This window comes from Puntigrus tetrazona, chromosome 22 (genome assembly GCF_018831695.1).
Source record: "Puntigrus tetrazona isolate hp1 chromosome 22, ASM1883169v1, whole genome shotgun sequence".
Classification (NCBI taxonomy): Eukaryota; Metazoa; Chordata; class Actinopteri; order Cypriniformes; family Cyprinidae; genus Puntigrus; species Puntigrus tetrazona.
In genome coordinates, this window is record NC_056720.1 from 3,875,893 (window position 1) to 3,889,356 (window position 13,464).

Here is a 13,464-nt window from a genome sequence, read left to right on the forward strand (position 1 = left end):
CAAATTAAAACAAAACTTCTGAAACCAAATTCTGATTTATCTTATAGTATTAAAATAGCTATAACTGGAAAAAAAAAACACACACAAAAAAAAAAAAAAAACTAATGAACTTTAAATGACAAACACAAAAAAAAAAAAAAAAAAAATCACTAAAACTTTAAAACCAGAATATATTATAAAAACAAATTAGGACAATTTAATACCCACAAAATACGAGCCAGCATTTAAAAATAAATCATTTATTTTAAAAAGAAAGTGCAAATCCAACAAATGATACATTAGAATTTCACCTTCTTGCCTTTCGAGACAGAACAGAAACCAAACATTAATTAATCTAAAGTTATCAGGTCGTACTATAAATGTGTTGGGTGGGTGGGGGCTTCTAGCAGCAAAACCAAAAGAAATCAGAGTTACAAGATGCGACATGTTTCTAGAAAAGGGCAGGGCCAAAAATTCACACCACATATATAAAGAAAAAGACATCAGAAACACATCAGATCTGCTCATTCAGAAGGAAACTACTCTTCACAACTTCGTCTTTAGGGAGCGTATCGTCCTCATCCTCCTCTTCCTCCTCAGGAGGTTCTTCTGTGTGCTCATCCTCTTCTGGCTCATCCTCATCTTCACCGTCCTCGTCCTCATTATCGTCATCCTTCTTGCTCTTTTCCTCCTCTTCACGCTTCTTCCGTTCTTCCTCTTCCTGCAGGTCCTTCATTTTCTTTTCTGGTCCCTGATACATTAAAATAAATTCATGCCATCAGTATTTATGGAAAATTACTTCAAGTTTTTAAATTGTATGCGTTGTCAGAAGACATAATTACCTTTGTTGCACCCCGTTTCTGTACCAAATTTTTCAGCCTCCTCAACATCATCGGTGATCAGGAAGTTATCAAAGATCGTTCCAGTTTTTACCTGTAGAAAGGTGATAAGATCACCAAAGCAATGGATAAAATCATTTTGTAATCTTGCATTTAACCACAAAATGGTTGCAATAAAATAAGAAAATTATGGACTGGTCAATGTTACCAGAGATAACCAAACCAAAATGGTTTAAAACCTACAAGTGACCTTTAATTACAATGCTGGTTTAACGGTATGCCAATCTAAACCATACCTGCCAAAGATCCAGTCCTAGAATGCCGATGTTCTCAAATTTGTAAATGGAGTCGTCTGGAGTGTATTCAGGGTTGTCGATTTCGGGGTGAATCCAGGTGCCTTTGTAGTTGGGGTTATCGATCTGTTTTGGTTTCCACTCACCCTACATAAACATAGCTTTGTTAGCCGGTTGGTAAAACTGGTTCCTGCATAAATGCAGTATCACTCTGATTGAGAAGATCAATTGGGTCTTGAAAACACAGTAGAAATGTGAAACAACCTGAACGCTATAAAAGACACAATATTGTGAATAAATCGTGCTAAGAGACTTCTTGGAAAGTCTAAGCCAACCTAAAGTGCTTTTTACTAGTCTCCCAAGTGCTTAAACGATCAAATTGACCGCTTTATGTTTGGTTGATCATACAATATTCGGATCTTCTATGTGAAAACATCTCCGATTATGACATTTTAACGGTAATCACTCTCAAAAATTCTAGAAAACTCCAAACCTACTTGGTTTTAAACCTGTAAGCCTCTTCTGGCAGCTTAATCTGCAGAAAAGACTAATCTAAAGTGGTCTAAAGTCTAAAACCGTCAAACTAGACCAATCTGACCACTTTGAAGAGCTTTAGGTTTGGTAGATCTTGAAATATCAGGATCTTCTACATAAGAACATATCCTACAATGGGATGACAACATTAACCCAAACCAAAACCTTCTTCTTGAAGCCCACCCTGCAGAACAGACTACTCTTAAGTGGTCTTAAGTCTAAAACCTTCAAACCAGACCAATCCGACCACTTCAAAGCCCCTTATAGCTTCATGTTCGGTAGATTTTGAAATATCAAGCTCGTCTATGTGGGGACTGTCGTTGTGTACCTTGTACTCTGGGTTGGGATCATGGCGGGTTCCCATTCTCCATCCATGTCTTCATCCCAATCGCCTGGTTTCTTGGCATCAGGGTCGGGAATGTTCTCGGGGTTTGTCCCAATCCTAAATATAAAAAAAAAAGTTAAAAACATTGGATTAAAGTCTAAAAACAGCTTGTAAAAAATACTGACACTACAGCTTTGTCAGCTGATAATGCACCTCAGGTTTTGTGTCTTCGGGATCGTCGATTTTCGCCCGGTCGTCCCAATCCTCTGGCTTCTTGGCCTCGGGATCCTTGATCTTTTTGATGGAAGGAAATCCCAGTCTTCCTCCAGAGAACCGATTCTACCTTCTCGTTGTCGATTTTGACTTCGTGACGTCTGGTCTGGCCGCAGGATCAGCGTATACAGGTGCGTGAGTTCATCGTCCTGATGGGTGCGAGCGGAAGAATTAAATGTTATCAGCTGCGATTAAATCTTGAGGTATTTCAATTACAGTAATAACACGTACTTTGCATTTGATGTCCTTCTTGATTAAGTGGTTCTGGCCCTTGTAGTTGAAAATGACGTGAACTTTCTTGGTGCTGTAGCCACAGATGTCGGGTCCTAGAGGAAGATCAAAGTGAAAATGATAAGAACAGTGAAAGTGAAAGTAAACGCTAAGAGTTTGGATGTCAATGCTGTTGACGTTTTGCTGGCTCTCTTGGAAGAAAGCGACATTTTATTCCACCGATCACGACTTACCGAACATGACGTAGTACTGCGCGATTCGCCGTGCATATCATTCTGGTCCAGGTCGGCGGGAAAAATCTTCGCACTCCACCACCGCAGTCGATCTTCTGCTCATGTTTCACAGTGAACTGGGCGACAAGCGGTTTACCCTCATTACTGAACGAAATCAAGCGACTGGATAGAGCGTAAAACCGGGCGTCCTGACTCGCGTCTGCAGACCTTTAAATGGAAAAAAAACACAGCATTATTTTAAGCCGTCTCACACCGACTTCTCATTTGCATTTTCTTTTAAGATGAATACATTTGCATGAGCAATTGAGCGCTGGCGAAAGAAGCCGTGACCTCTGACCTTTATCGAGCTCAGCATCGCCGTAGAATTTCCCTGAGGTCAGTTTCCACTGGCCGTAGTCGGATTTGTGTTTGGATTCCACCCATCGACTTTTCCAACCATCTGGAGAGACGGCGAAGATATAAGATCAATGTTACTTTTTGCAGCTTATTTGAAAAAGTTCTTTCGCTGTCATCCAGCAATAATGTTAGGTTACAGTAACAAGAGCACTATTTTTTGAGATACTTCTACCTCTGTCGTAAGACTTTCCCACTCATTTTTGTCTAGAGAAGTCACAATATATATATATATATATATATATATATATATATATATATATATATATATATATATATATATATATATATATATATAGTATAAAACACGTAAATCATTTAAATTTTGCAAATAAATAAAGATATGGAACATATTTGTTTGCACAACAACACTTTAATAGTCTAATAATAGTGAACTGAAACCAAAACCTCACACTTTGATTTATAACAGATATTTCTCGTTTGTCATAATTCATAAGCAACCTTGAGCATTTAATCAAAATTTCACAAACCGTGGACTTTCAGCACGACCCGTTAAGTGTTAAAACACAAATACAGTAAGTGAAAGCGACACTGGCGGAACGACACAAACAGGCTTTTCTCGCAGAAATGCACGAAAGTAAAGTTGCTCGACACCTCACAAAAAGTCGATGAAAAAGCGTTTCCCAAATAAAAGAAGCTTACACTTCACTTTCATCTCAATAAAGCGGCGACAACGTAACTGATGTCATGCACGACCGAAGAAGCGACATTTACCTCCGTCCTGAAATTGCTCTTTGAAATACACGTCTGCATACGCGACAAACGCCAGCGCGGATAGAAAGCACACTGCAGCAGCGACCCGCATCTCGGCACCGTCCAACGACCCGAAGTAGAAGAAGATCCCGGTGTGATAATGAATGGCGCTCGGGCTAAAGATCAGTGAAATATGGCTCGGTTGTGTTCCTGCACAGATGGCTGAGAACCATTGGCCCGACGCGCAGCCAATCAGAGGAGACCACGAGTGAGGAGTCAGAGCCGAGGGCGGGGCCTCGGGGAAGTCAGTGACGTGAACGCCAAGGAAGTGTGTAGAAATAAAAACAAGTATAGTGAGATTCTTCTTGTGATCGTAAACTGATCGGCGTGCATGGCTATATTTTATGTAAGCAAACTGAATAATTGCAAACATGTTATTTAAAATCGTCGTCGTTTTTTTTTATTTTTAAAGAATCGCCGTAGTATAAAAATAACAATTTAATTGTTAATAAAAAAAAAATGAAATGAAAGATGGTCTTACGATAATGTTTTAATAGTGTAAGACTATAATTCACTACATAATAGCTCAAGCACTGCATAATAATGATAAAAAAAGTCAGACTCGAACCTCAGGGTAGGAAAGGATGGACAGATGCAATGTCGCCAAGTTAAGGAAATATCAGCAGTAAAAATGAAAATAAACGAAATATTATCAGTTTTTTTTTTAATTCGATTGTCAGTCTAATAAAGATCGACATATTATAAACTTCATACTTTAGCCGCAGATCACTATATAACGCCTTGGCAAATAAATACAGATTAATAGCCTATATGATAAATAAATAAAAATAAAAACTATAAGCGAAATGGCATTATCTTTCTTATTGTGCGTGTTCTGGATCTGATGTCATAACGCAGAATGACAGCAGCCACGCCCACCAGAGCAGAGTTTACCCTGGTCATTTAGTTTTGAGAAGATAAGGCGTGTTGTTTTCCGAAAATATCATGGGCTAAGACGATGCTAATTATAATATTTTACCTGTAGCCGTTAAACCGATTTAAAACCCGGATAAACCGTCGACTGGGATAACGCGCTAAACTAAACATCATCTACATGTGGCAAAAAAAATTGGAGCTACCTATAACTATAACTTAGTGCTACTACTGCTGTAAGCTAAATTATTTTACTAAAATTAGCGAAACCGCCGCGAAGGTGATTTTGCCGCCATAAAGTTTGAGAATTCTAATAACCGCATTAAGAAAAGGCGGTGAAAAGGCGGTTTAGGAGATTGAAATCTACCAAAAAGATCAACTAAAGTAGTTTGAAGTTTACATTTCAAATTAAAAATATCCTAAAAGAACAGAAATATATGGATTAATAACTGAATCTCTGTATATTCTGTAAAGATCAATCAGAAATGGTTTTCCTCACGAAGGTCATTGGTTTCAACTTGTTTCAATTAATCTGAGGCCATAATAAGACTAATGTTATTAATAATTATATTTTTGAGTCCCCTTTGGCCATTTTGGCCACTAGATGTGAATAAAAATAGGCTTTTATTTCAGTTTTTAATGTTAAACTTAGAAAAGCTTTTCAGTTAGTTTATCAAAAGCGTCTGGCTTCTCTACTGAGACCACAAGAGGGCGCACCGAGCGAAATATTCTTCAAAGCCTAATAAAATAGGACTATATCTTTGAAAGAAAGTGCAAAATTTTAACTAGATCATATCTCGCCATTCGTTTCGCGCCAAAACTAGCAGGAGGCTAAATAAACCGGGAAAAAGTCACGTGACATTCGATCAAGACAAACTTACTACAACGAAAGTAAAATACAACAGACCTATCAAAGTTATGAAATTGACACACATTTCTGCAGTTTTCACATTTGCCTTTGCGTTTCAATATCGTCAGTCTTTCCTCAAAATAAGGAAATCTTTTTTTCATTTAAAATGGGTATAAAACACTTTCCATACCAATAAACTCAAAAGTTGGCAGCCTTGACATGTGTCCAAAAAGGCATATTCTGTGTTCGCAATATAAAATCAATACATGTAAAATAAAGACCTTTTTTTTTGGAACACCGAGAACGAAGAGCGCGGGAAATCAGACAGGACTAATCTCTCCTGATAACAGGCTGATTCAGACTGAACCAGTAGATGATGTTGTTGATCCGCGGACAAACTCAGAGATTTAAAGAGTCATGTGAACGGACTGCTTTGCATTGAAAACACCAATAGTACCCATAACAGCTGAAATAAATAGTTAAAATATCCATATACTTTATAGAGGAGGCTCTCCCCTGTTGAAAAGAAGAAGAAATATAGCTAATAAAAGATGGAAAGGCTCTGATCTTGTGCACCAAAAAAAATGACATTTCATGACACAATAAAAGTAGTATTTTTTAAAATGTGCAAATAAGTGGTGTTTTCCACAGCAGCATGTTTTATTAATGAATTTATTTAGCCTCATAATAGGAAGGTATGTAGACAGCAAGTGAAGAGGGGCATGGGATCAGTAATTAGTAGCCTAGAAAGAGAGAAAGTCACACTTGCATACAATCACTAAAAAGCTGTCACTCACTTACGCTCATGGCAATCCCACAATGTCCAGAATGTCACAGAATACCAACGCGCTGGTCGTTTATGATTGCCTGCGCTTAATCTGTGTGACAAAAACACATTGTAAATAGAAACTTTCAAAAGCGCAAAAACAGATGTACCAAATGCATTTCGCCAGTATGCTATTATTAAAGTTGTAAGAAAATGGAGGCAGTGTCAATCGGCCGTTCGCAGAGAGCTCGATTGATGGATCAGAACGCAAATATTATGCACTGCTGTTTCTATCCGCCATCTTGCCCGAAAAATACTTAGAAATCCATGTTAAAATGGGACTGTATGATGCTTGAGGTAAAACACTGAACGTTAAATATTAAAATAATATGTTAAAATGTGTGTTCTCATCACTCTGTGGACAAAATCCTGTGAACTTCAGCCCGATCGGCGTCTGTTTATGCAGATCTGTTTTCTTTAAAAATGAATTTAAAAGCTGAGAGTCCCGAGACCTTGTTTAACATCAGAAATAACCAGTTCGGTTTCCTCTTTGCGATGTATTTTTCACTGTGTGAGAACGCGTGTTGTGTGAGATGCAGAGATGTTTGAAAGCGACCCTTCTTCAGAAAGCCACATTTTGTACGTTCGTAAAACCACATATTTCCATCTCGAAAACATCTCTAAATTACGACAGACGCTTTCTTCGTCAAAAAGTTCATAATGAGATCTCTGGCTTCTGATCGACTTTGTTACATACTTTCGTTTTCCGTAACTTTATCTAACTTCAAACCTGCAGAGCGGAGTTTATCGAAAATGTAATCTTTAAATCACGTTAAAAAATCGTTTAATGATTTAAACGTTAAGATAATATTCTGGAGATATATATATATTCTATATATATATATATATATAAAAAAATATTTAATATACAACACAAAAACTTTATTGTAGTGGTCCAAAGACGTATATAAAGTATATATAAAAGTTTTCATCTCCAACTTTTATTCAAAACATTTTTCAAATGATATAATTCCTGATGTTTGTCACATATTAAGCTTTACACTTTACACTTTATCTCTCACACGTCTGTCTCTTTATCATCACGAAAATCTGCGCGCTTTTTGCGATCAGACATTTTCAAATGTATTCTGGGCCTGTATGAAAGCTAATATCAGAAGAGTAAAACATTAAAATAGATATCAGTATTTGCTGATGTTATTTATATTTACATGTATTAGCAGAAGAGAAAACAAGAAACAGTTCACACACAAACGTCCAGCAGAAGCTGTTTAACAGATCAGACCACGATGTTGAAACCATGAAACAATAACATTAACTGAAAAAGAAAAAATTATATATTTGATATTTATACCACACCCTGCGCTAAACCTACCCACCCCTGAACAATATAACACACACACACACTGGTAAATATGCGTGAAGTCACAGGTATTTATTGCAAAAACTGACCATAAGCAGTATAAAAGCATTACAAACAAGTCGTGTTGCAAATGTTGAAAACGATCCGCTCTTTTAACGCCCTCACGTCTCATTCAAAAAGATCATATTCATCATATTTGCATATAAATTATGCAAAAAGTGACCGATCAAGCAGCTATATGTGAGATGTTGTGTGCTATATCGTAATTCCACAATAAAAAAATTACGGTAACAAAATACGATAAAATTTAAATTTACAGTTAAATACCGTAATTTCATTAACTAATGTAATGTTAATATACCGACCTATTGAAGGATTGAAATCTGTTTTGTACCATTTTTGATGAGAAAGTCACACGATGAACCAAAACCCATCACAAGCAGCTTTTAAACATGAGCGTATATAGAAGCTCATGTCATTCACGCAAACACTAAACACCATCACGGTGAGCAACTGAAATATGCAATAAATATTCATTTAAAAACATTAGATGTAACATACAACCTTAATAAACATAACTGATAAGAAAAACATAGACAGAAACATAGATTTTAAAGAAAAAACTTGCAATGCAGGGAATCCTGGGAACTTCAGTTTAAGTTTTCCCCTTTTAAATTTTACATTACCATTAAATTTTACATTTACCATTAATCATTTAACAGGTTTTTCCTGTTGCATTTTCACAGTTTTTCTCTGATAAAACCAGTTATTAATACAACTGTAATAATAAATTATTACACAAATGAACAGAGGTCTTCAACCCTGTTCCTGGGGACAAATCCCATACAGTTTAGCTTCAACCTAATCAAATACACCTGATGCAGCTTGATGTTGAAAGAAAGAGTACAAACTCAGTCATTATGACAGAAACACTACAAGAATAAAAAAACACACATGAAGAACCAATAAAGAACGACGTTCTGCTTTAGATTTCAATACTTTCTGAAAAAGACAAACATATAAATTAAATGTCACAATTTATAATGCAAAACAATTGAGAAATGCGATCATCGGTCACGTACATTACCTGTTGTGTGAATATGTGTTTGATGTTGTTTATCTCTTCTGGATCTTATGTCATAAACTAGAAGAAGGACGGTAGCCACGCCCACCAGTGCAGAGAGGGCCAATCGGATCACAGCTTCAGTAGAACCACAGCAGTGTTCAGAAACTGAGGAAAAAATACATCAATCTGAGATTAGCTCAGACAGTAAACACTAATATCAAGAATATTTAAAAAACAGGATAAACCGGGACACAGATTACACAGGGGACGGTATATATCATATAATTTAATACCATGTAAATTCGTCCTCTGCACTTGTTTTTTTAAGAGGACAGTGGCTTTTTGCGCTAAGCGTAAGTAGCATTTAGATGTGTGTAAGGCTAGCCAAGGGCACTTGGGACAAAAATTCCACTTAATTGGACCAAAATGCCCCTTCTCAACATTTTAGGGGAAATTTTAGTGAGGATGGGTAACTATTAATAACACTACTTTGTTTACATTTGCCATATGGTTGATCCTCAAGATAGCACCCACTAGCTTCATATCCTCATTTACTACATCCATATACCTCCTCTTTGCCTCCTGCCTGGCAGCTCCATGAAACGTCCAACATATCACTCTGATGTACTCCTTCCTAATCCTGTCCAACTTTGTCACTCCCAAAGGAAAACCTCAACAATCTTCGGCTCTGCTACCTCCAGCTCTGACTCCTGTCTCTTCCTCAGCGACACTGTCTCTAAACCATACAGCATATGTCCAGTCTTAGCACTTTCCTTTGGTTCTTGCTGATGTTTTCCTATCACACAGAACTCCAGAAACCTTACTCCACCTGCCTCAACTTGCTTCTGTACCTCTATCCCACAGTCTCCATTACTCTGGACTGTTGACCCTAAGTACTTAAACCCCGTACCTTCTTCACCAGTCCATCACCAAAGCAAACAGGAAGGGGCTCAGAGCCGATCCCTTTTGTCTGACCTACAGCAAACCTCCCCACTGTCCTGCTCGTCTCATACATGTCCTGAATCACTCTGACATACTTCTGCTACTCCTGACTTCCTCGAACAGTACCACAGCTCTTGTCTTGGCACCCTGTCACGCGTTTTGTCCAAACACACAGTGCAGCTCTCTCTCACCATCCCTATACTTCTTGATCAAAATTCTCAGAATTGCATCAGTTGTGTTCTTTCTGGGCACGAAGCCATACTGCTGCTCACAAATTTTCACTACCTTCCTTAATCTAGCCTCCACTGCTCTTTCCCATAGCTTCACTGTATGGCTCATCAACTTTATCCCCCTATAGTTGCTGCAACTCTGCCCGTATTCTTTAAGATCGGCACTAATACACTTCTTCTCCATTCCTCAGGCATCTTTTCACTGTCTATAACCCTGTTGAACAAACTAGTTAAAAATTCAGACACTTCCAGACCTCCACCAGAATGTCATCAGGATCTACTGCCTTTATACTTTTCATCCTCTTCAAAGCCTTCTTGACTCATTCTTTCTAATCCATTTTCTGTTCCACAAAGTTCACTCCTTCTACTCCTTTTCTCCCTTTTTTCTTCATTAATCAGCTCTTTAAACTACTTCTTCCAGCTCCTCTGTACACTCTCCTCACTATCCCTATCTTTCTTCACATCCTTCCCATCTTGATCCTTTGCGTGAAAACCTGTATGGATTAGTCTGTCTTTCCCTAGTGTCTAACCTAGTGTACAACTCATTGTATGTCTTCTGCTTGATCTTAGACACCTCCCTCTTTACTTTGCGCTGTAACTCTTTGTAATCCTATCTATTCTACTCAGTCCTGTCCATGTCCCACTTCTTCTTGGCTAACCTCTTCCTCTGGATACTACCCTGAACTTCTTAATTGCATCACCAAGTCTCCTTATCTACTTTCCTCCTTCCAGATGACACACCCGTAGCTTTCTTCCTTTCACCTTGATATCTTCCGCTGTAATTTATCTATAATTTCTATACTGACTGTAAACTTTTTAATTTTATAGTGTATAAAATTACCAAAGCCTTTTATTCCAGATAAATGCTGATCTTTGGATATTTCTATTAATCAAAGAATTCAGAAAAATGTTCTCAACCGTTTTTACCATTAATAACAATTAAAATATATATTTCTTGTGCGACAAATCAGCATTTCAGAAATGTTTCTGAAGGATAATGTGACAAGACTGGAGTATGATCTCTACTCACCATAAACAGAAACTCTGAAATCTTTTAATGACTGTTCTGGTTTAAATATCTGCAGTTTATAATCTCCAGCGTGTTGAGTTGTGGTGTCTGTGATGGTCAGAGATCCAGTTTGATCGTCCAGCTTCAGTCTGTCTCTGAATCTCCCGTCAAGAACTTCATCATATACAGTCAGGATGTCGGTCTGTTTGTTGATTTCAGCGATTATAGTATTTTCATTCCCAAACCTCCACTGAATCTCATCACCATCCTTTATTTCTGTACGACCAGAGTTGAGAGTGACTGAATCTCCCTCCATCACTGATTTTATTTCTGTGTCACCAAACAGAGAGAGAGTCTGTTACAAATTCAGACATTCTTGGAAATAGATAAGGAAATTTCAAATGAATAATTCTATAATAAAAACAGAACAGTCTCGAAAAGCAAAATTATGTATTAATATTGCATCTGGTGATAAAAAAAATAAAACAGGTGGGACAAATATTTAACTCACCATAGACAGTGAGAGAGAAGAACACTTTTATGTAGTCGATCTCTTGTTCATAAGTTCCAGTATGTTTTATTGTGATGTTAGTGATGGTCAGAGATCCAGTTTGATCGTTCATCTTCAGTCTGTCTCTGAATCTCCCGTCAAGAACATCATCATAATATACAGTCATGATGTCAGTCTGTTTACGGATTTCAGCGATTAAAGTGTTTTTATTTCCAAACCTCCACAGAATACGTTGATTATTATAAATTTCAGTTTGCCGAGATTTGAGAATGACTGAATCTCCCTCCATCACTGATATTTTTTCTGTTTAATCAAACACAAAAAACAAACAGTCTGTTTATAAATTCCGACTCTTAAAACTCTTTCATTCTTCTTAAGTACATAGTTCGAAAAAGTAATTTTCAAAAAAATAATAAAACAATAGGACTGTCACAAAAAAGCAAAATATTTGATTAACATTGCATTTTGTGATGAAAAATTAAAACAGGTGGGATGAATATTTAACTGACCATAGACATTGAGATTGAAGAACACATTTATATGGTTGATCCAAAGATTGTAACCTCCAGCTTGTTGAGTTGTGGTGTTCATAATGGTCAGAGATCCAGTTTGATTGTCCATCTTCAGTCTGTCTCTGAATATCCCATCAAGAACATCATCATATATAGTCATGATGTCGGTCTGTTTATTGATTTCAGCGATTAAAGTGGTCTCATATGACTTCCACTGAATCACATCATTATCCGTTACCTTAGTAAGACCAGAGTTGAGAGTGACTGAATCTCCCTCCATCACTGATATTTCATCTGTATTAACAAACACACACACATACGAAGAGAAACAGACAACAGACTGATGTTATTTACCAAAGTACGTAGTTCAAACTTTAATTTTGAAATGAATGATATCATAAAATAACAGAAGTGGTGTCTGGATTTATAACTGTAACTGACCAGCCGTTGACCAAACAACAGAAACCAATGGTCTTTTATACTTTAAATTTGACTACGCCTCACAATTAATGTGAGGCGTATTTCAAATTATTGTAAAATTCAGACTGATATTATTAATTTTAGTTTCGTTTAGTCTCTGTTCATTCATAAAGGATTCGGTCATGAGCAGTTAAATCTGTTTCTGTCACTGCTTCATGATCTCTTCTCCAGATTTGTAGATTTACTGAGTCATCACACATGGTTTCTGCTTTTGTGAACGTTCAGGGATTTCTTAATATTAAAATATAAAACAATTTAAAAAATATTTAACTTACCGTAGACAGCTAAACTAAAAGCCTTGTCCACACGGTTACCCCGCAGTTTATATTTTCCGGTATGTTGAATTGTGATGTTAGTGATGGTCAGAGATCCAGTTTGATCGTCCATCTTCAGTCTGTCTCTAAATCTTCCATCAAGAACTTCATCATATACAGTCAGGATGTCAGCTGTGACATTGATTTCAGCGATTAAAGTGTTTTCAATCCCAAACATCCAACGAATCTCTTCACCATCCTTTATTTCAGTAAGATCAGAGTTCAGAGTGGCTGAAGTTCCTATTTTCCTCAACAAGCTGTTAACATTATTGACATTCTCGTAGTTATAACCTGCAGAAAAGATTTTATATTAAATCTTTAACATCATTTGATGTTGATTTAATGAAACTTCACTGATATACTTTTAATGATTTAAATATGAAATTAATAATCTGGAGATGCACAAAGAGAAAACATGATGTATGAAAAGAAAAATATATCAATATTAGTCATATCATATTATTATATTATTCATGTGTTAAGCTTTAAAATCACTTGATGTTTGTTTAATGAAGCTTTAATCCATTTTGTCATGGATCTGCCAGGTTCTGCCACCACCCAATCTGCTTCCTGCATCTCCCTCGACTCCTCGGATCATTCTATCCCGGAAAAGATAAGAACTGATCACCACCTTGTTGAATCGGTTGAACTGTTAT

At 36.9% G+C, this 13,464-nt stretch overlaps 1 protein-coding gene and 1 pseudogene across 1 annotated transcript; both read right to left on the minus strand.

Moving 5' to 3' along the window:
- Positions 1-310: 310 nt before the first annotated feature.
- Positions 311-4,052, minus strand: LOC122327577 (annotated as a pseudogene).
- A 4,568-nt stretch (positions 4,053-8,620) lies between these two features.
- Positions 8,621-11,688, minus strand: LOC122327546. Its single transcript, XM_043222991.1, has 4 exons — positions 11,503-11,688; positions 11,013-11,321; positions 8,832-8,975; positions 8,621-8,746 (listed from the first exon to the last, which is right to left on the minus strand). The coding sequence occupies exons 1-4, from the start codon at positions 11,666-11,668 to the stop codon at positions 8,730-8,732; spliced, it is 636 nt and encodes a 211-aa protein (XP_043078926.1). The 5' UTR covers positions 11,669-11,688; the 3' UTR covers positions 8,621-8,729.
- Positions 11,689-13,464: the final 1,776 nt, after the last annotated feature.

Coding starts and splice junctions, on each gene's coding strand:
- LOC122327546 (XM_043222991.1), bottom strand. CDS start 11,668: ATGACTGTATATTATGATGATGTTCTTGACGGGAGATTCAGAGACAGA. Junction 11,322..11,502: donor CTTCTCTCTCACTGTCTATG/GTGAGTTAAATA, acceptor TTGGTGACACAG/AAATAAAATCAGTGATGGAG. Junction 8,976..11,012: donor TTTCAGAGTTTCTGTTTATG/GTGAGTAGAGAT, acceptor TTTTTTCCTCAG/TTTCTGAACACTGCTGTGGT.